This window comes from Schistocerca gregaria, chromosome 4 (assembly GCF_023897955.1).
Source record: "Schistocerca gregaria isolate iqSchGreg1 chromosome 4, iqSchGreg1.2, whole genome shotgun sequence".
Lineage (NCBI taxonomy): Eukaryota > Metazoa > Arthropoda > Insecta > Orthoptera > Acrididae > Schistocerca > Schistocerca gregaria.
The window spans coordinates 104,364,353-104,384,190 of NC_064923.1; the positions used below are offsets into that span (position 1 = coordinate 104,364,353).

Below are 19,838 nucleotides of genomic sequence, written 5' to 3' on the forward strand. Positions count from 1 at the left end.
TACCACAATAGCAGCAATGGGAGAGGTTTCGATAATCGCTGCTTCCTAGGAGCTATCACGTCCGTAATGCCACTGATTCGACCATTGTCAAAGTCTAGAAGGTGGTAACAAACTGCACGTGTACGCTCGTCTGTGTGTTGCGATGTGCACCAAACGGTTCCGGGAACGTCACACCTACCAGAAACCAATCCTGGACTTAAAGCATTCATCGCCTAGGAATATTTTTTTTCAGTGCTAAAAATAAGCCCAAATCATTCAGATCATCTCACAAGCATGGAAATGCTGTAGCATTATTGTGATAGGCCGTTCATGGTGCAACGTTTTCCGTCATTGTAATTCTGTCTAAGAAGTTATGTTGTGTTCAGCTTCCGAAGGCATCGTAAATTTCCTGTGTGTACTACTTTTATTCCAGTTCTCAGGAAGCCTGCTTCTTTTCACCGATCCTGTATGTTTGCCTAGAGCGGTTTAAGTCCAGGAATATTTGTTTCCGTTCAGAATTTACGTTTCTCGGTTCTCCACACTATTGCTTTCAGGCATACGTGTACTGAATTTACCTAGGGCGTCTGTTTAACGAAACCCTTAAGTTGTAGGCTCTATACTAAATGATGTCTAGCAGACACGGAGGCAGTTTCCTGTATTTTCTATTTCAGAATCTGACCACGTGAGTTCAGGTGCAATGAAATTCTTGCAGGTGGAAGCCAGACGTCTTGTCACATAGACTACTAGACTTATACTTTTGCCATGTAAAGGAACATAGCATTTTATTGCAGCCACTATGGTACCGAGAACAATCACACTGACTTGTTGCTTCAATAGCACAAGAAATTGGGGACTAAAGGAACGAAGAATTTTATTGTTTCCATTCTTCCATTCAGTTGTGTTCATTGCTTTAATTTGTTTGCAATCGGTTTCTAACTAAATACTATTTCATCTTCAGTCAGCTTAGCACAGTTTTCGACTGGAAATAAATTAGAACAATGGACACAGCTGAGATCAAGAAACTGGTAATAGAACAGCCTTTATTCTAGACAAAAAGATTCACGTTGGCTTGCCTAGTTCCCGTGTCCTTGAGTGACGAGCACCAACTCTACAGAGAAATTCAGTTTCGTTGTTGACTACATGTATGAGCATAAAACTGCTGTTTCAAGGTACCACAAAGATGAAATAGGTGTTTCATTAACATTATCGTAAATTATAGCTCTTTTCTATATGTAAAACTGGTGTTCTACAAATGTTATCAAACTTACTATGAACGTTATGAACTACAAGATTAGAGAGCACGGGCCAGTTTCGCATTATCAGCATGAAGTGCTTTACTTGTTTGTGGGACTCTAGTGTCGTCTGCATCAAACATTCATGCAATCTCAGTTGTGGGCATGATGTCTGGGAAAAGTACGATGTCAGAAAGAAAATATATTTTTTGTTTTGCTTTGATTTATTGAACAGATCGGCACAAATATAAAATCACACATAGAGAGAAACCGTGTAATGTGAAGGGTGAGAACAACGATTTAAAATTATTTTACCGTGTCTACATAGATGTAATACTGACAGTTAAAAAGTTTTAAGATGTCAGCTGTAGACAAAATACAACATGAAATAAGAATTCAGCTGAGATTGGGAGGAGTAGATATGAAAATTAGAGTGCTGAAGGAAGTGCAAGCATAGATAGTGCACGAAATTTCATGTACATAGAAGTAAGTTATTACTTGCTATCATATAGTGTAGGGCTTTTATCCTTGCAGATTTTCATGACACAGTTAATAGGAAAGTTCGTCGTAAGGATACCTTCGATTTCACAAGGCTATTAAAAAAAATAGTTTTGCTCTCTTCTAAGAAGAAACTGCAGAACACAGCACTTCTTCTTTCTACTGACAGCCGCAGAACAGGCTGTCCTTGGTGCCTAACAGACATCAGTGGGAAGGAGTTGGTTGGTAAGCATTCGTACCAAGTTAGTTGTCAGCTTCTTGCTCGTCCAAAATTTTCGAACCAAGGGGCCGCTTCTAATTACTGCTTGGATTCAGCGTAGTGTTGATATTTACGGCAGAGTTAGAAGTGTCAATGTTCTCCCCATTTTTTCTCGGCCAGTTGCTGAGTCGATAACGTGAAATTGAAGAATGGCGGACGGCCGATGTGACCGAGCAGTTCTAGGCGCTTCAGTCCGGAACCGCGCTGCTGCTACGGTCGCAGGTTCCAATCCTGCCTCGGGCATGGATGTGTATGATGTCGTTAGGTTTAAGTAGTTGTAAGTTCTAGGGGACTGATGACTTCCGATGTTAAGTCTCCTAGTGCTTAGAGCCATTTGAACCATTTTTTTGAAGAATGACAGACTGACGCTCATCACAGAGGGAGAAACTCTGGGCTCTTTCATCAACTGGTTGGTCTTGTCACACATGATCTGGGACCCATAGAAAGGATATTCTCATTTCATTTCATTTATTTTGCAATGGTTCTAGTGTGATTTCCAGTATTTGTACATTCATTTTCCTGTTCCACTTTGGGGTTTCGTTAGATTGCAATATAGTTTTTGAACCTGATAAACAGAATTTTCTGGAGACAAAAGTGATAGCCTCTCGAATCGCTTACGCGGTGAAAATTGAACAGTATGGGGACAGACAAAATTGCCTGGAAGCCTACTACTGAATTCTTTCTGTCAGTGTTGGAAGCCATCATTACACACGTGAGCAAAGTCCGGTCAATAAAGTTGATATAACCTCCGAAACTTGAACAATGTCTGCCGAAGCAACTTTTTACAAAACTGTAATCGTGAATATCGAGGTTTGCTATCTGAATGGAATTCGATGCGGATCTGCATAGCTATTCGTTTGAATCCAAACATCGAAGGCACGCACTGAATTTAATGCTGCCACTAGTAAAGGGTAAACGTTCCCCACTAACGGTATACAGCTTATGAGCGGAAGATGTCTGTCATTTCTTGTGCGTGATTGTTTTACTGTTGGACTGTCGATTTTTCTGGTAAATGAAGTTTCTCGTCTAGTGCCAATGTCTGACATGTAGCAGATGATAAGCAGCTTCCACCAGTTAGCCTTCGTTCTGAGACGTGGCATTACTCCAAGGCACATCTGCAGGCATCACAAAAATGGCGTATCGAGTTTATGAAGTGCACATTTAGCAGCGCTGTGACGTAAGATGTCTCATAACGGAATGACGTTCTTGTACATAATCAAGAGAATGTAAACGTCTGCACCCCACCAAGTTCCAGTGACAGATCTCATTGCGTTGAAGTTTGATTTCCGTGTGTGGTTAGGGCGTGTTAAGCGTATGTCAAAAGGTATGCCCCAAAATTTCACTTTGGTCATCAGCGGGAAGGAGAGACCTCCTAATAAAAAGGATAATCTGTCGTTTCCCTCTGCGGCTGAAGTGAAATACAGAAATATAGATGAAACTGCTAGGCCGTTAATATCGCGAAAATGGCTCGGTATTAAATGAGGCAAAAAGCTTCAACACGTAAGCGTGTAGAAAAGAAAGACATAAATTATGGACAGGAAACAACTGCATGTTGCAGCAGCATTTTTTCTGAAGGCGTTTCACGGCTTTTATAGCCTCAGGTCATGTCTAACTGCGGAAGGCCAGTCTAAAATACACGAGAACACACATCATCACAGGAAAGATAAGAAGTAAGATTCGCGCTGAGGATCGCGTCTTCGATCTCCTGGACGAAGTAATATTTTAGAGACGGCAGGAATGGCCGAGCGGTTCTAGGCGCTACAGTCTGGAACCGCGCGTTCGCTACGGTCGAAGGTTCGAATCTTGCCTCGGGCATGCATGTGTGAGATGTCCTTATGTTAGTTAGGTTTAAGTTGTTCTAAGTTCTAGGGGACTGATGACCTCCGCTGTGAAGTCCCATAGTGCTCAGAGCCATTTGAACCATTTTTTTTTTAATTTCTTAGAACATTTCTTGCGGCTAATAACGGACTGGCAAAAAGTACCTTGAAAATAAACACAAACAGTCTCGACCCCAAAAAAGAGAAAAACATTTATTTTTTGGTAATCGGTTTCGGTCAGTTTTTGACCATCTTCTGGTCTTCTTACCATTATGATAGGTGGTGGTGGTGAATGGACCGGGTGGAGTTACAACAACCGCAAAGTCTCACTCGACTTAAATCCTGTGCACAAGAAGGGTAAAAGAGCGGCCCCGCAAAATTACAGACCAATGTTCTTAACAGGGTGTCCTGCAGAATTCCTCAACATATTCTCAGTTCGAACGTAATAAACTTCCTTGATACCGAAAAGCTCCTGTCCGCTATTCAGTACAGTTTTACAGTGCATCGCTCACGCGAAACTCAGTTTGCCCTTTTCTCACATGATACACTGCCAACTGTGGATGAAGGGCGACAGTTAGAGTTCATACAGGGTTATTTTAAATGATGGACCGATTTTCAAAACTTCAAGTACAAATCCAAATTGAACAAGAGTTATACCAATGGAAAAAAGAAGTTTCAAAAACTTTTTTCGTAATGTTGATATCAATTTAATAAATTTAATAATTTGGAATAATTTCTAATTAATTAGCTTTTAATAATTACTTAATAATTAGAAATATGATAAATGTTATAAATGTTCAATGTCGTTACCGTTGGCTGCACGGGAAACATCGACGCGATAGCCAAACTCGTCTCGCTCACGCGAAAGCGTATTTGCTGTTACTGAGTGCACGACAGCAATGATACGGTTCCGCAGATCGTTCAGAGTGGTTGGTAGAGGCGGTACGTAAATAGCTTCCTTCACAAAACCCCATAGGAAATAGTCGCGGGGTGTGAGATCAGGAGATCTCGGTGGCCAGAAGTACAGAGTCAGGTAGTCAAGTCCCCTGCGACAGATCCGGCGCTGTGGACGGGAGTCAATCGCAAAGCCTCGTACATCACGGTACCAGTGCTGTGTAGCTCCATCGTGTTGGAAAATGAAGTCCTGGGAATCTTCCATAACTTGAGGGAAAAGCCTTTCTTTCCGTTACATTTCTTTCCGCAAAGAAAAATGGTCCATAAACCTTTGTACGGGATACGGCACAGAACACGTTGATCTTCGGTGAGTCTCTTTCGTGTTGCAATGATAAATCTGGATTGTCCAAACTCCGTATACGAACATTGTTTCTGTTGACTTTTCCACTAAGGTGGAACGTCGCTCGTCGCTAAATATTACGCGCTGTAGAAATGCGTCATCCTCCATCTTTGCTAACATATAACTCTTTGTCATTGGGTTTGAGAGCCTGCACAAGTTGTAATCGTTAGGGCTTATACAGCAAACGCCGTCTCAGAACTTTCCATACAGTTGGTTGGGGTATTCCAAGTTCTCGACTGGCTCTATTGGTAAACTTACTGGGATTTCACACTAAACTTTCTTGAATCCGTCGGACATCATCCTCTGACACACGCGGTTGGCCTGTGCTTTTTCCTTTGCACGCGCTCCCAGTCTGTTTAAATTGCTTAAACCAACGGCTAATGCTTTTGCGAGTTGGTGGCTGAATACCGAATTTGGTTCGAAATGCCTGCTACACAGCAATTTGCGACTACTTTTCGCGAATTCATGAACGCAGAAAACCTTGTGATCCAGTCGCCATCTCATTTGAAACTTCCTCTTTTCATTGACTTAAAGCTTGTTCATTTTGGATTTATACTTGAATACATACGATTTTTTGATAATGGGTCCATCATTTACAATAACTCTGTACTTCTAGATTTCCGAAATGCATCTGACACGGTGCCCAATTTCACACTGTTAATGAAGGTACGAACATATGGAGAAGTCTTCCAGATAGTTGGCTCTAAGACTGTTGAAGTAATAGATGCCAGTACCTTATTTTCGACGGCGAGTATTAATCAGAAACAAGGGTGTAGTCTGAGGTGCCCAGGGTAGTGTGACAGGACGGCTTTTATTTTCTGTAAACATGAAAGATCTGGTGGACAGTACGGGCGCAGATCTGCTGTTGTTTTCTGATGATGCTGTGGTGAACGGGAAGATGTCGTCGTTGAGTGAGTGTAGGAGGATACAAGATGACTTAGACAACATTTGTGGTTTGTGTGAAGGGTGGAATCTAGCTTTAAAAGTTGAGAAACGTTGGGTAATGCAAATGAGTAGGAAAAACAAACCGGTAATATTCAATCGCAGCATCAGTAGTGTTCTGCTTGACAGAGTCACGTCGTTTAAATATCAGGGCATAACGCTGCAAAACGATGTGAAATGGAACGAACAAGCGAGGTTTGCGGAAGGGAAGGCAAATGTTTGGGAAAGAGTGATTTATCTGTAAAGGAGACAGCATACAGGACGTTGGTGGGAATCATTGTTGTGTATTACTTGAGCGTTTGGAATCCACACCAGGTCGGATCAAAGAAAAATATCGAAGCAATTCAGAGGCGGGCTGTAAGATCGGTAGGTTCCAGAAATACACGAATGTTACGGAGATGCGTCGGTAACCGAAGTGGGAATCCCCAGACGGAAGGCAACGTTGTTTCGAGGAAAGCTTTTGAGGAAATTTAGAGAAGCGACATTTGAAACTGTCTGCGAAACGATTGTGTTGCCGCCAACAAACATTATGCGTAAAGATCACCAGGATAAGAAAAACTACGGCGTATACGGAGGCACGAAGACAGTCCTTGTTTCCTCGGTCTATTTGCGAGTGAAACGGGAAACTCATGATTCCTAATGGTACAAGGTACCATCCGTCACACACCGTACGGTGGCCTGCGCATTATGTATGGCGGTGATGGCCAGCTTGGTAATGGCTACCCACCAAATATGGAAGGTTCTCTCAAAACGTGGTGTTGAGACAGACGTAACTTTTTGTAGGAACCATCGTTTAGGGTGACAATAGAAAGTAGCGAATACATTTACAGTCCGTTGTTTTCTTGTTGGGTATGTTGTTTTGAAACGCGACTAGGGAGGGTCACCAGCCTCACTTTTAAGGTTATCCTGGAGGGCTTAACAAGTGACACTCATAACCATGACAGAGGACCTTGTCGTGTTCAGCACAGCGAGAGGCTGCGGCCTACTTGCTGGATGACGCGTCCCTGTGCGCTACACATCGCAAACATTACTCTCTCTCACTCGTTTCAAACTTATAGGGACTTAATTGATTCAATTCTATTTTAAATGAAGTTTCCTAACATCTGAACTTGATCTTAAGCGCTAGCGAACACTTTTATCCAGATTTAAGTGCCTAACACTTGTTTTCTGCCTAATTGTTAAATTTAGAACGCATAGTACTCGTATATTCCAATTAGTGACTCGAATTTGGTCGCTTTACCTTGTTGTGATTGTGGTACTGCTCTTCATGTCACCTAAGACTCCGTGATACGCCTCCTTTGATCAAAGTTCAAATTGAGTTCGTCATGAAGCATACACTTCACAAGGTTACAAGTGAAACGAACACAACACCTGCACATTTCACAAATATGTGGGGACGGAGGAGCATTACACTCACACCTTTTACCAGAACATTGGCAAGCAGCCCCCTAGAGCAACCCATATTGATAATCCTACTGTCCACTATGTGGTTTTGCATCGTGAAACTCCAGACGTTCTCTACAGGTGTTACGTTCAACAACTGTCAGTCCATTCCCCCATCTCCAATCTCTGCGTACAGCTCCAGTAAAATTCAATGTAACAATGCAACATACCTCAAATTAGCTTCTTAGTAAGTTTAAGCTAATTCTAAGTAAACATATTTTAACACACTATTACAAAATAATTACATAATACAAAATATTTTTAGTATTTTATCCTTCCTCAGCAACTGTAGTCGTATACAACTAAACAATAAACAACTAATTGCATGAAAGAAATTTAATTTCTTTACCGGTTTCGGAGACTTTGTGCCCTTCTTCAGGAGGTCACACGTATCGCATTGTTTGCTAGTGTCAAAAATAAGACGCACACAGTAAAATGGCATGGTCATGTGGTTCATAGTTTACCGAAACCGGTAAAGAAATTGAATTTCTTTTATGCAACTGGTTACTTTGGATCTGTATAAACAACGCCGTTATTTACATGCCACCACGAGAGTGGTTTGTCATTGTCTTTGTTTTGATCACAGCCGTATCTGATGTTTACATACAAATGGGGCCTTGGCCTTCGCATTATTAAGAGCTCGGTGCTAGCTCGCACCATTTGTTACTGCTGACCAGCTTCGGTAATGACACATGCCGCTACCCGGTATCACTCGCTATGCTGTTTAAATACTACGTACTGAGGTAGTGCTTCAAGCATAATGGGCAAACAATTATTTACCAAATCGTGGCTTCGTTTCACAGTATGAGGTATTATCCCTTTTGTATTCTAGTGTCATTATTGTTACAAACCGTACTAGTAGAACTTTACTGGCGTACTGACTGCATATTTTCCACTGAGCTTCACATATTAGCATACCTGACCTAGTGATATGTAGCGGTAGTTATCTTTATTCCACATTCATATTTAAAACCAGTGTGTGTCATACTTACTATACTTCATTTTATGTGGCCTTCAATTTAAATAATATTTTCTACGTTTACGTCTTTTATGCGATTTCCATGTCAATATCGAGTCTTACGTCGACAATATGTCTACTCTCTTGTGCTTCATAACACAGATGACAAAACCTCTTCCTTACTGAACTATGGGATAAGTTTGTTTATCTCATCTACAAATATTCGGGCCGATTCTGCAATTTGGTGTACACCGTCAAGTTGACACTTGTTTCAAATTTCTTTATTTTATGTCTTTGAAGTTATGCAGCTATCCACTACTTTCCTTGAAATCACTGTAATCTATGTTTCAACCAGCTTTATGTGCTTAAAGTTGTACGTCACTGTCACGCTCATCATGTCAATTGTATCGAGGATCTTTGGAACGCACAAGCATCAGTTTTTGCAACAAGTGCGCCTTATCGTTCCTTGATAACTAACAAGGCTGCACAAAGAAGCAAGAAACAAACGGAAATTGTATCAAAGGGCGACAACAGCAATAGACAGAGATGTCAGACATATACATTTCAGGGAAGCAAAAGAACGCTAAAAACAAGAGTTACAAAAAACTCGAGAAGAACATTGGAACACACACGTGCAACAACAGCTCCAAACCAACATTTGGGGAGAACCATTCAAAATACAAACGGCCGTCTGAAGACGCCACTAGTCTTAGCAACGCTGAGATGAGATTACGGTACTACAATAGAGGGATGGAGGAATTCTGCGGAATCGCTGCTAAACAAACTCCTCCCCGCTGACGAGCAACAGTCATATGAACAGATTCATACTGGACATCGAACCTTAATTGTGTTGGTTGGGTTGTTTTGGGGCAAGAGACCAAACAGCGAGGTCATCGGTCTCATCGGATTAGGTGAGGATGGGGAAGGAAGTCGGCCGCGCCCTTTCTAAGGAACCATCCCGGCATTTGCCGGGAGCGATTTAGGGAAATCACGGGAAACCTAAATCAGGATGGCCGGGCGCAGGATTGAACCGTCGTCGTCCCGAAAGCTAGTCCAGTGTGCTAACCACTGCGCCACCTCGCTCGGTATCGAACCTTAATGAGCTCTTGCTTTGAATGTGGTACCGTCATTATTCCCTTTGCAGGTGAGGAGGTCGTGCTTGCGATTACCAAACTAAAGAACGGAAAAGCCCCTGGGCCAGATAGTATCTAGTCTGAGACACTGGAAACTGTCGCTCCACAGATTGTTCCATACCTGACGGATCTACTCAACGAAGCGTTACGGCTGGGACGTGTACCTGTGCTCTGGAAAACAGTGGATACCGTCACTATTAAAAAATCTGTGGATCCTACAGATCCAAAAACGTATAGACCTGTGTGCTTGATTAACACCTTGGCCTAGGTCAGGAACGACTTCTGTGTGATCGCTTGCAAACGCACGGGGAGCTCCTTGGCCTTAATCCGCACCAATTCGGTGTCAGGGCGGGAATATCTATAGATGGCGCACTAAATAAGGTACTAACCACTGTTAATAACATAGAAAACAAATACGCAGTTGTTATTCTTATAGACATTTCGTGTGTCTTTGATAATCTCTGTTAGGCCGCAATGTTTGCAACACTCAGAGTGCAGGTACATAAGGTCGTCTATGATAGCCTCTCGGACTACTGTAGAAGGAGGGTCGTTAAATGGCGTGCGGGAAATCAGAAAGTGATTGAAAGAATCACCAACGGTTGCCCACAGGGGTCAATCTGTGGCCCCCTCTTTTGGGATATCGCCTTTGAACACGCCCCCCCCCCCCTACATCCACTGGATGGGAATAACCGTGCGAACGGTTGAACACCGCTCAACATAGCAAGCATCAGCCAGTGGTGCAAACATAACAAACATCAGATGGCTGTACACAAAACGGTTTATATATTATTGAAAAGAACACTAGAAAGTAATACTTGTACACAGCTAGACGACATTAGCATACGCAGACAATGGAAAACACGATATCTTGGTGTGCAACTCGACGAACGACTGACAGGGCTGCCAAGATCATGCACAAGTTGGCCAGAGTCAACATAGCATACTTCAGGGCACAAACACATCCACTGAGAACTTACAATTGTGCGTTCTTTGAGTCTGTGGTCTGTTTTGCAGCCAGTGCGTGGACCCATCGAGTACGTCTGGTGACGAATCAGAACATCGTGCGGCGTCGGTGGAATCACTCTGCGTGATGCTTGTAAGCTTCCCTATCGACGTAACCATTCCGTTTCTGGCTGCAGTGTACTGGCTGATGAGGTAGACACAGGAGAAGGTAGTCAGATACCCGGACATGACATTACGGAGAAGCGCCAACTCGTTAAATGGCGGGTGGATACCTACTAAAAGGAATGGGATATAAGCATTAAGGGTTTTAGGGTATACCAGTTCTCCGCGAATATCAGGGAATGTCTGAAGCTGAACCACATCAATCCCAGTCGGGGTATAGTTTACTTTCTGACAGGTCACGGCTCTCACCCTGCGCACTAACAACGCATAGACCGCAGCCAGTGTGCTGCTTGTACATGTGGGGAACAAGGGTCCACAGAACACAACCTTTTCACTGTCAGTGATGCAGAGCATCACACCAGACACAAACGCAGTATAACAACGACGTGATACGAGCAATAAGAGACAAAAACGAGTGGGAAATAGTAAATAAAGTCGGTGATGAAGTCTCAAGGACATTACGTGACGAATACAGACAAACATGGCCGTATAACGGAACACTGAAATACACGCGAAGCACATAAGACAGCACTTCCAATTAGCGCACCAATACAGAGAGAAGTACCGAAACACACACCCAGACACCAAACACTTTCACCAACACGTAATACAGACCACCTCACACAACATCTAAAATAACTGAACTGCATCAGAATAAACAGTGTAATGTAATCAACTCTGTAAATCTGTCCTAGCTAAAGTATAAACAGCAGGCATATCCATGCCGCGGTCATTACACCGCTGGTGGGTCGTAACATCTCAACAACTCAACACTTAGTATGTAAGCAACGTAACAGGTAAAATTCAAGAACGTAGATTAGATTAGATTAGATTAGTACTTGTTCCGCAGTCATGAATACAAAAGTTCGTAATGATGTGGAACGTGTCAGGTTAATAGAAGGTGTCTATACAAGATATTACATTACACAAAATATTACATGACACTTAATATTTATAATTTTTTTATTTTTTTTGTGTGGTGATTTGGGAAGTTACCCATTTACTATATCCAAAAATTCATCTAATAAGTAGAAGGATTTGACATTAAGAAATTCTTTTAATTTCCTTTTGAATGCTGTATGGCTATCTGTCAGACTTTTGATGCTATTAGGTAAGTGACCAAAGACTTTTGTGGCAGAATAATTTACCCCCTTCTGAGCCAAAGTTAGATTTAACCTTAAGTAGTGAAGATCATCCTTTCTTCTAGTGTTATAGCCATGTACACTGCTATTACTTTGTAAGTGAATATATATATATATATATATATATATATATATATATATATATATATATATATATATATACTTATTACACGCTTTTGTGCAATGAACACTCTTTTACTCAATGGTGAGTTACCCTAGAATATGATGCCATACGAAAGCAGAGAATGAAACCAGGCGTGGTAAGCTAATTTACTGAGATGTATATCGCCAAAATTTGCAATGACCCTAATAGCATATGTAGCTGAACTCAAACGTTTCAGCACATCCTTAGCGTGTGTGTGTGTGTGTGTTCTTTTTTTAGTTCAACCCTTCATTAATGCATACACCTAGAAATTTTGAATATTCTACCTTAGCTACCGATTTCTGATCAAAGCCTATATTTATTAATGGTGTAATTCCATTTACTGTGTGTAACTTTATGTACTGTGTTTTGTTAATGTTTAATGAGAGCCCATTTGCAGAGAACCACTTAACGATTTTCTGAAAAACATCGTTTACGATTTCATCAGTTAAGTCTTGTCTATTGGATGTGATAGCTGTACTTGTATTATCGGCAACAAGTACCAGCTTTGCATCTTCATGAATATAGAATGGCAAGTCATTAACATATATTAAGAACAACAGGAACTGAAGATTAATTAATAACCCCAAGAAATAACATACTTTACACTCACGCACAACTGCGCTTTCCACTATGTCCATAATAGTTACAGTGTTTTTTGTGAATAGTGTTTAGAAATATTAATCCGTAAATTAAACTGTAGTGAACTGCGACTGCAAGGCTCGAAGTAGTTCCGAGGCTTTCAGACCAGGCTGGCCCAGATAGGGTAACATTTCTCTCTCTCTCTCTCTCTCTCTCTCTCTCTCTCTCTTACTATCCACGTTTTTCCTACCACTATCATCACATCTTGCTAAAGTTTGAATATTTTTTTATTTTTTCTTTCAATTTCTAATGTATTTTTGATTTATTATTACTTCCGTTGTAATTGCTGAAAACAATAGTTGATGTTTGTAATATGAATATGTTTTGTAATCTACATGAAAAGTGGTAAAAAGAAAACGTGACATAAAATGTAAGGCGACAGGTCTCTAAAATGACCAAAAAATGAAATCAAATCAATCAAAGTCCCTTAAACAGCCGTAGTTTTTCTTATGCACTACACGGTTATATTGCTGCGGACTTATTCGAAATCTGTTCATAATTGTGCTGCGGGTGAACTTCCTAGTACGTAAGTATGTTAGTCCTGGGACAACGATTGTCCTTTACTGCGTTTCTCTGGGAATGGGATTTGAGGCTCCCTGTCCGACAAGGATGATGAACTACGTGGCTGGACACCTGTTGCAGCATCACTTTCACTTATTGAGCACGTATTGTCATCATTGTACTCTTCATGTACATTGTCCACACAGTCGAACTTATACGACAACACACATTGCACTTGTTCATCTTGCTGGAACTCTACTACTTCTTCTACTTCTTTCTCAGTCTGTGAAATTCTTTGAGTTACTTTCTGCTGATGTGTCAGCTTCGGCAACTGTTAATGTACACTCCTGGAAATGGAAAAAAGAACACATTGACACCGGTGTGTCAGACCCACCATACTTGCTCCGGACACTGCGAGAGGGCTGTACAAGCAATGATCACACGCACGGCACAGCGGACACACCAGGAACCGCGGTGTTGGCCGTCGAATGGCGCTAGCTGCGCAGCATTTGTGCACCGCCGCCGTCAGTGTCAGCCAGTTTGCCGTGGCATACGGAGCTCCATCGCAGTCTTTAACACTGGTAGCATGCCGCGACAGCGTGGACGTGAACCGTATGTGCAGTTGACGGACTTTGAGCGAGGGCGTATAGTGGGCATGCGGGAGGCCGGATGGACGTACCGCCGAATTGCTCAACACGTGGGGCGTGAGGTCTCCACAGTACATCGATGTTGTCGCCAGTGGTCGGCGGGAGGTACACGTGCCCGTCGACCTGGGACCGGACCACAGCGACGCACGGATGCACGCCAAGACCGTAGGATCCTACGCAGTACCGTAGGGGACCGCACCGCCACTTCCCAGCAAATTAGGGACACTGTTGCTCCTGGGGTATCGGCTCCATGAAGCTGGGCTACGGTCCCGCACACCGTTAGGCCGTCTTCCGCTCACGCCCCAACATCGTGCAGCGCGCCTCCAGTGGTGTCGCGACAGGCGTGAATGGAGGGACGAATGGAGACGTGTCGTCTTCAGCGATGAGAGTCGCTTCTGCCTTGGTGGCAATGATAGTCGTATGCGTGTTTGGCGCCGTGCAGGTGAGCGCCACAATCAGGACTGCATACGACCGAGGCACACAGGGCCAACACCCGGCATCATGGTGTGGGGAGCGATCTCCTACACTGGCCGTACACCTCTGGTGATCGTCGAGGGGACACTGAATAGTGCATGGTACATCCAAACCGTCATCGAACCCATCGTTCTACCATTCCTAGACCGGCAAGGGAACTTGCTGTTCCAACAGTACAATGCACGTCCGCATGTATCCCGTGCCACCCAACGTGCTCTAGAAGGTGTAAGTCAACTACCCTGGCCCGCAAGATCTCCGTATCTGTCCCCCATTGAGCATGTTTGGGACTGGATGAAGCGTCGTCTCACGCGGTCTGCACGTCCAGCACGAACGCTGGTCCAACTGAGGCGCCAGGTGGAAATGGCATGGCAAGCCGTTCCACAGGACTACATCCAGCATCTCTACGATCATCTCCATGGGAGAATAGCAGCCTGCATTGCTGCGAAAGGTGGATATACACTGTACTAGTGCCGACATTGTGCATGCTCTGTTGCCTGTGTCTATGTGCCTGTGGTTCTGTCAGTGTGATCATGTGATGTATCTGACCCAAGGAATGTGTCAATAAAGTTTCCCCTTCCTGGGACAATGAATTCACAGTGTTCTTATTTCAATTTCCAGGAGTGTAGATATACTGCAATGTTTGCTTTGTTTATCGTTGCCATTGGTCCGCTTTGCATCAACACCACTAGCACTGTAGAGCTGCTGAGAACTACTCGTCGACTAAGCAGATCAAATACGCCCCATAACATCATATTGTTCTCACCATTGGATTCCTCCAGTCCCGCCCGCTGTTGTCCTTAGCGGCAAATATTGTGAGTATGTGGGGAATCCAATGCTGTAAACATCACTGGTCTTTTGCGACCACGCACTCAAGATGACCTTGCTACGCGTGTTATATACGACCAAATAACGTCATTGTCATACTCAGTTTCTATCTCAATAGAAACAATATTTTTGTCAACTGCAATGAATACTCCCCGTCCTATGGCATCTAATCCGTGTTTCAGAAATATTTTCAGACAGATCTCGGTCCGAAGAATAATCTGAGAGCGATAACGTAACCTGGTGGACAGAAAACTTCGGGAACTTCCTTACGAATACTTCGACAGTTTGTCCCTGCGGTACTGGAACACTTCTATACACAAAGAAACTGCTCAATTTTCACCGCCATCTTGGTGACCACCAATAATTACTGTTTGAAATGTGTTGCCGTAAGAGTAACCTGACCCAAAAGTATCCCTATACAGGCGAATAATATTAAATAGCTGTCTCGTTATCGTTTAGGGGACACGAAGAAAACCGAAGGGCAATTTTTTCATCATTACAAGTTGCAGCCGTCTTCCATAATAAAAATCACAACGGATCAGCGTGTCTGGCAATCGTGTGAAGGCACAAATGAAGCTTGCTTTATTCACTTAAATCTTAGTAAGCATTGCACTAAAACATATATTGTTGTTCATATGCGTATTGTGGTCTTGTGTGTTTCAGGCATTTCAATGCACAAAGGCTACGCGTTCGTGCAGTTCACGAACCCTTTCGACGCCCGCAGTGCCTGTCTGGGTGAAGATGCTCGGACGGTCTTGGGACAAGTGCTCGGTGAGTACCGTCGCATAGCACAGTCGGTAACTTAGTTTCTGCATGATGGGACGGTGATGAAGCGTTACATCGGCACAACGAAGATACCACCGAGGCAGATGTGTGAAATCTTAGTATTCGTACCAGAATATTTTATTTTACTGAAAAACAAATTTACTAACGCTCATCTCCTAATCTGTCTGTCCTAATAGAACTGTTTTAAAACATTTTGATTGTTATTTACTTTATTTTTATTGTGTATTTTAATTTCCATCGCTGCCCATTTTCATAGAACTTTTATGACGTTATTAAATGCAACTTCTTTAAAACACACTGACCTTAATGTAATCATTACTGACTGAAAGTAGTTTTAAAAACTAATAAAGAAATATCTTGCGCTCAGAGACTGTTACTAGCGCTTTTACGAAACGTTATTGTTGATTTCCTGTTTCCATTACCCTCAGAGAATTGTGCAAATATACCTGAAAATTCGCTAAGATGTCTACAAGCGGCATTGAAATGAATGAATTTTTTATTCGGCAACAGAGCATTCTCTATTCAGTCGCTCAGTCGCCTCGTTGCACGAAATTCCCCAGTCGCCTCGTTGCACGAAATTCCCGTGTTCAGATCTCATGGTGACGTAGTAACGCCTGTATTGTCCGACTAGCTACGTGTCATAACAACGACGTTAGCAATGCGTTTCATATCTACTATTGATACGTACTGATGTACTAGATTTACGAGAATTGCACAGGAAATAATGCACCGCATATATATATATATATATATATATATATATATATATATATATATATATATATATATGCCGAAGTGACTGCTGCGAAACGTGCACTACTGGCCATTAAAATTGCTACACCACAAATATGACGTGCTACAGACGCGAAATTTAACCGACAGGAAAAAGATGCTGTGATATGTAAATGATTAGCTTTCCAGAGCATTCACACAAGGATAGCGCCGGTGGCGACACCTACAACGTGCTGACATGAGGAAAGTACCCAACCGATTTCTCATACACAAACAGCAGATGACTGGCGTTGCCTGGTGAAACGTTGTTGTGCTGCCTCGTGTAAGGAGGAGAAATGCTTACCATGACGTTTCCGACTTTGATAAAGGTCGGATTGTAGCCTATCACGATTTCGGTTTATCGTATCGCGACATTTCTGCCCGCGTTGCTCGAGATCCAATGACTGTTAGCAGAATATGGAATCTGTGGGTTCAGAAGGGTAATACCGACCGCCGTGCTGGATCCCAACGCCCTCGTATCACCAGTAGTCGAGATAGGCATCTTATGGGCGTGGCTGTAACGGATCGGTGGCCCAGGGGTTCTAAGCGCAACTGTGTGGAACCGCGCGACCGCTACGATCGCAGGTCTGAATACTGCCTTGGGAATGGATGTGTGTGATGTCCTTACGTTAGTTTGGTTAAAGTAGTTCCAGGGGACTGATGACCTCAGATGTTAAGTCCCATAGTGCTCAGAGCCATTTGAACCATTTTGTTTGCAACGGATCGTACAGACACGTATCGATCCCTGAGTGAACAGATGGGGATGTTTGCAAGACAACAACCATCTGCACGAACAGTTCGACGACGTTTGCAGCAGCATAGACTATCAGCTCGGAGTCCATGGCTACGGTTACCCTTGACGCTGCATCACAGACAGGAGCGAATGCGATGGTGAACTCTACGACGAACCTGGGTGCACGAATGGGAAAACGTCATTTTTTCTAATCCAAGTTCTCTTTATAGCATCATGATGGTCGCATCCGTGTTTGGCGACATCCCGGTGAACGTACATTGGAAGCAGGTATTTGTCATCGCCATACTGGCGTATCACCCGGCGTGATGGAATGGGGTGCCATTGGTTACGCGTCTCGGTCACCTCTCGTTCACATTGACGGCACTTTGAACAGTGGACATTACGTTTCAGATGTGTTACGACCCGTGGCTCTACCCTTCATTCGATCCCTGCGAATCCCTACATTTCAGCAGGATAATGCACGACGTCATGTTGGAGGTCCTGTACGGGCCTTTCTGGCTTTCTGTATACAGATAATGTTCGACTGCTGTCATGGCGAGCACATTATCCAGATCTCTCACGAATTGAAAACGTCTAGTCAATGGTGGTAGAGTAATTGGCTCCTCACAATATACCAGCCACTACCCTTGATGAACTATGGTATCCTGTGCATGCCATCCAAGCTCTGTTTGACTCAATGACCAGGCGTATCAAGACCGTTATTACGGCCAGAGATGGTTTTTCTGGGTACTGATTTCTCAGGATCTATGCACCCAAATTGCGTGAAAATGTAATCACATGCCAGTTCTAGTATAATATATTTGTCCAATGAGTACCCGTTTATCATCTGCACTTTTTCTTGGTGTAGAAATTTTAGTGGCCTGTAGTGTATGTATTATTTGAAGTCTCCTAAGTGAGCGCGCCAAGTTTCCGTTTTTCCGACAGTGCAGCTGTAGAACAGTTTCAAAATGGCGTCTGTAGGTGATGTACGTTAAAAGCAACCTACCGTCATTAAATTTCGCACTGCAGAGAAGGAAGTGGTGGGGAATATTCACAATCGCTTGTGCAAAGTCTATGGACCATCTGCTGCCGACAGAAGTACAGTTAGTCGCTTGGTACGGAGGGTGAGGTCATCAGAAGATAGTTCGGTGGAGCTCCACCGTGAGCAGCGGCCTGGGAGACTATCCACGGCTGTCAAACCTGACATGTTGCAGAGAGCTGATGTTTTCATCCGCAAGGACAGACGCATTACTACTCGGCTGTTAGCGCTGCATCTGTCAATCAGCAAAGGATTCACACAGTAAAGCACTGGCTCCGCCAGCAGGACAAAGATTGGCAAGGCGTACACGCTCTTGTTTCGCACTGGAGTAAGGCCATAGAACGAGACGATTACGTGGAATTCACTCTGCAGCGGAGTGAAACATCCTGGCAGATTAAAACCGTGTGCCGGACCGACACACGAACTCGGGACCTTTACCTTTCGCGGGCAAGTGCTCTTCCAACTGAGCTACCCAAGCATGACTCATCCCCCGTCGTCACAGCTTTACTTCTGCCAGTACCTCGCCTTCCCCCAGGTTGTGGCTAAGCCATGTCTCCGCAATATCTTATCTTTCAGGAGTGCTAGTTCTGTAAGGTTTGCAGGAGAGCTTCTGTAAAGTTTGGAAGGTGGGAGACGAGGTACTGGCAGAAGTAAAGCTGTGAGGACGGGGGGTGAATCGTGCTTGGGTAGCTCAGTTGGTAGAGCCTCTGCCCGTGAAAGGTAAAGGCCCCCGAGTTCGAGTCTCGGTCCGGCACACAGTTTTAATCTGCCAGGCAGTTTCACTCTATACAGATGGTTCACATGGCTCTGAGAACTATGGGACTTAACTTCTGAGGCCATCAGTCCCCTAGAACTTAGAACTGCTTAAACCTAACTAACCTAAGGACATCACACACACCCATGCCCGAGGCAGGATTCGAACCTGGGACCATAGCAGTCGCTCGGTTCCGGACTGAAGCGCCCACAAACGCTCGGCCACCGCGGCCGGAACACACTAGACAGAAATAAGCGGTCCACTCAGTGTACTGACGGGACATTCACCAAAATTAACGTCATCAGCAGAATGATTCATCATCACGGCCAGGTACCTTTACTCCATCAGGTCTGCGAATAGATCTGACAATCACCAAGAACACTGCTGCAACTCCTGACGATCGCTCTTTGTACTCTCTCTGCTGAATAAATGCACTGAACATTTGCCTCCAGAATGACAGCGAGCCTCGAGTTCCAGCGCCATTGTGGCGTGGAGAGTCTATTGGCCGCGGACGGGACAAAGCCGGGCCTGCCTGTCCCTCGGCTCTGTTCGGTCCTTCTCGGAAGTGCAGGGAACAGCGTGACATTTCATCTCACACTGCGATGTGGCATTCTGCGGTCGACACAACACTCTGAGCTCGGCAGAATCGTGGTGTCAGCGCAGCTCACCCTTCGCTATTTGTTAGTGGTATGAATGACCAGA

The 19,838-nt window shown here is 43.7% G+C and overlaps 1 protein-coding gene across 4 annotated transcripts in view; it reads left to right on the top strand.

The window, feature by feature from the left end:
* The window catches only part of LOC126267417 (RNA-binding protein Raly-like), a 381,807-nt gene that overhangs the window by 260,817 nt on the left and 101,152 nt on the right, over positions 1 to 19,838 (top strand). For all 4 annotated transcript variants that reach the window (XM_049972649.1, XM_049972651.1, XM_049972648.1 and 1 more), the window contains exon 3: positions 15,717 to 15,824. In XM_049972649.1, coding sequence (XP_049828606.1) covers positions 15,717 to 15,824 — 108 coding nt within the window. The remainder of the gene's footprint in view (positions 1 to 15,716; positions 15,825 to 19,838) is intronic.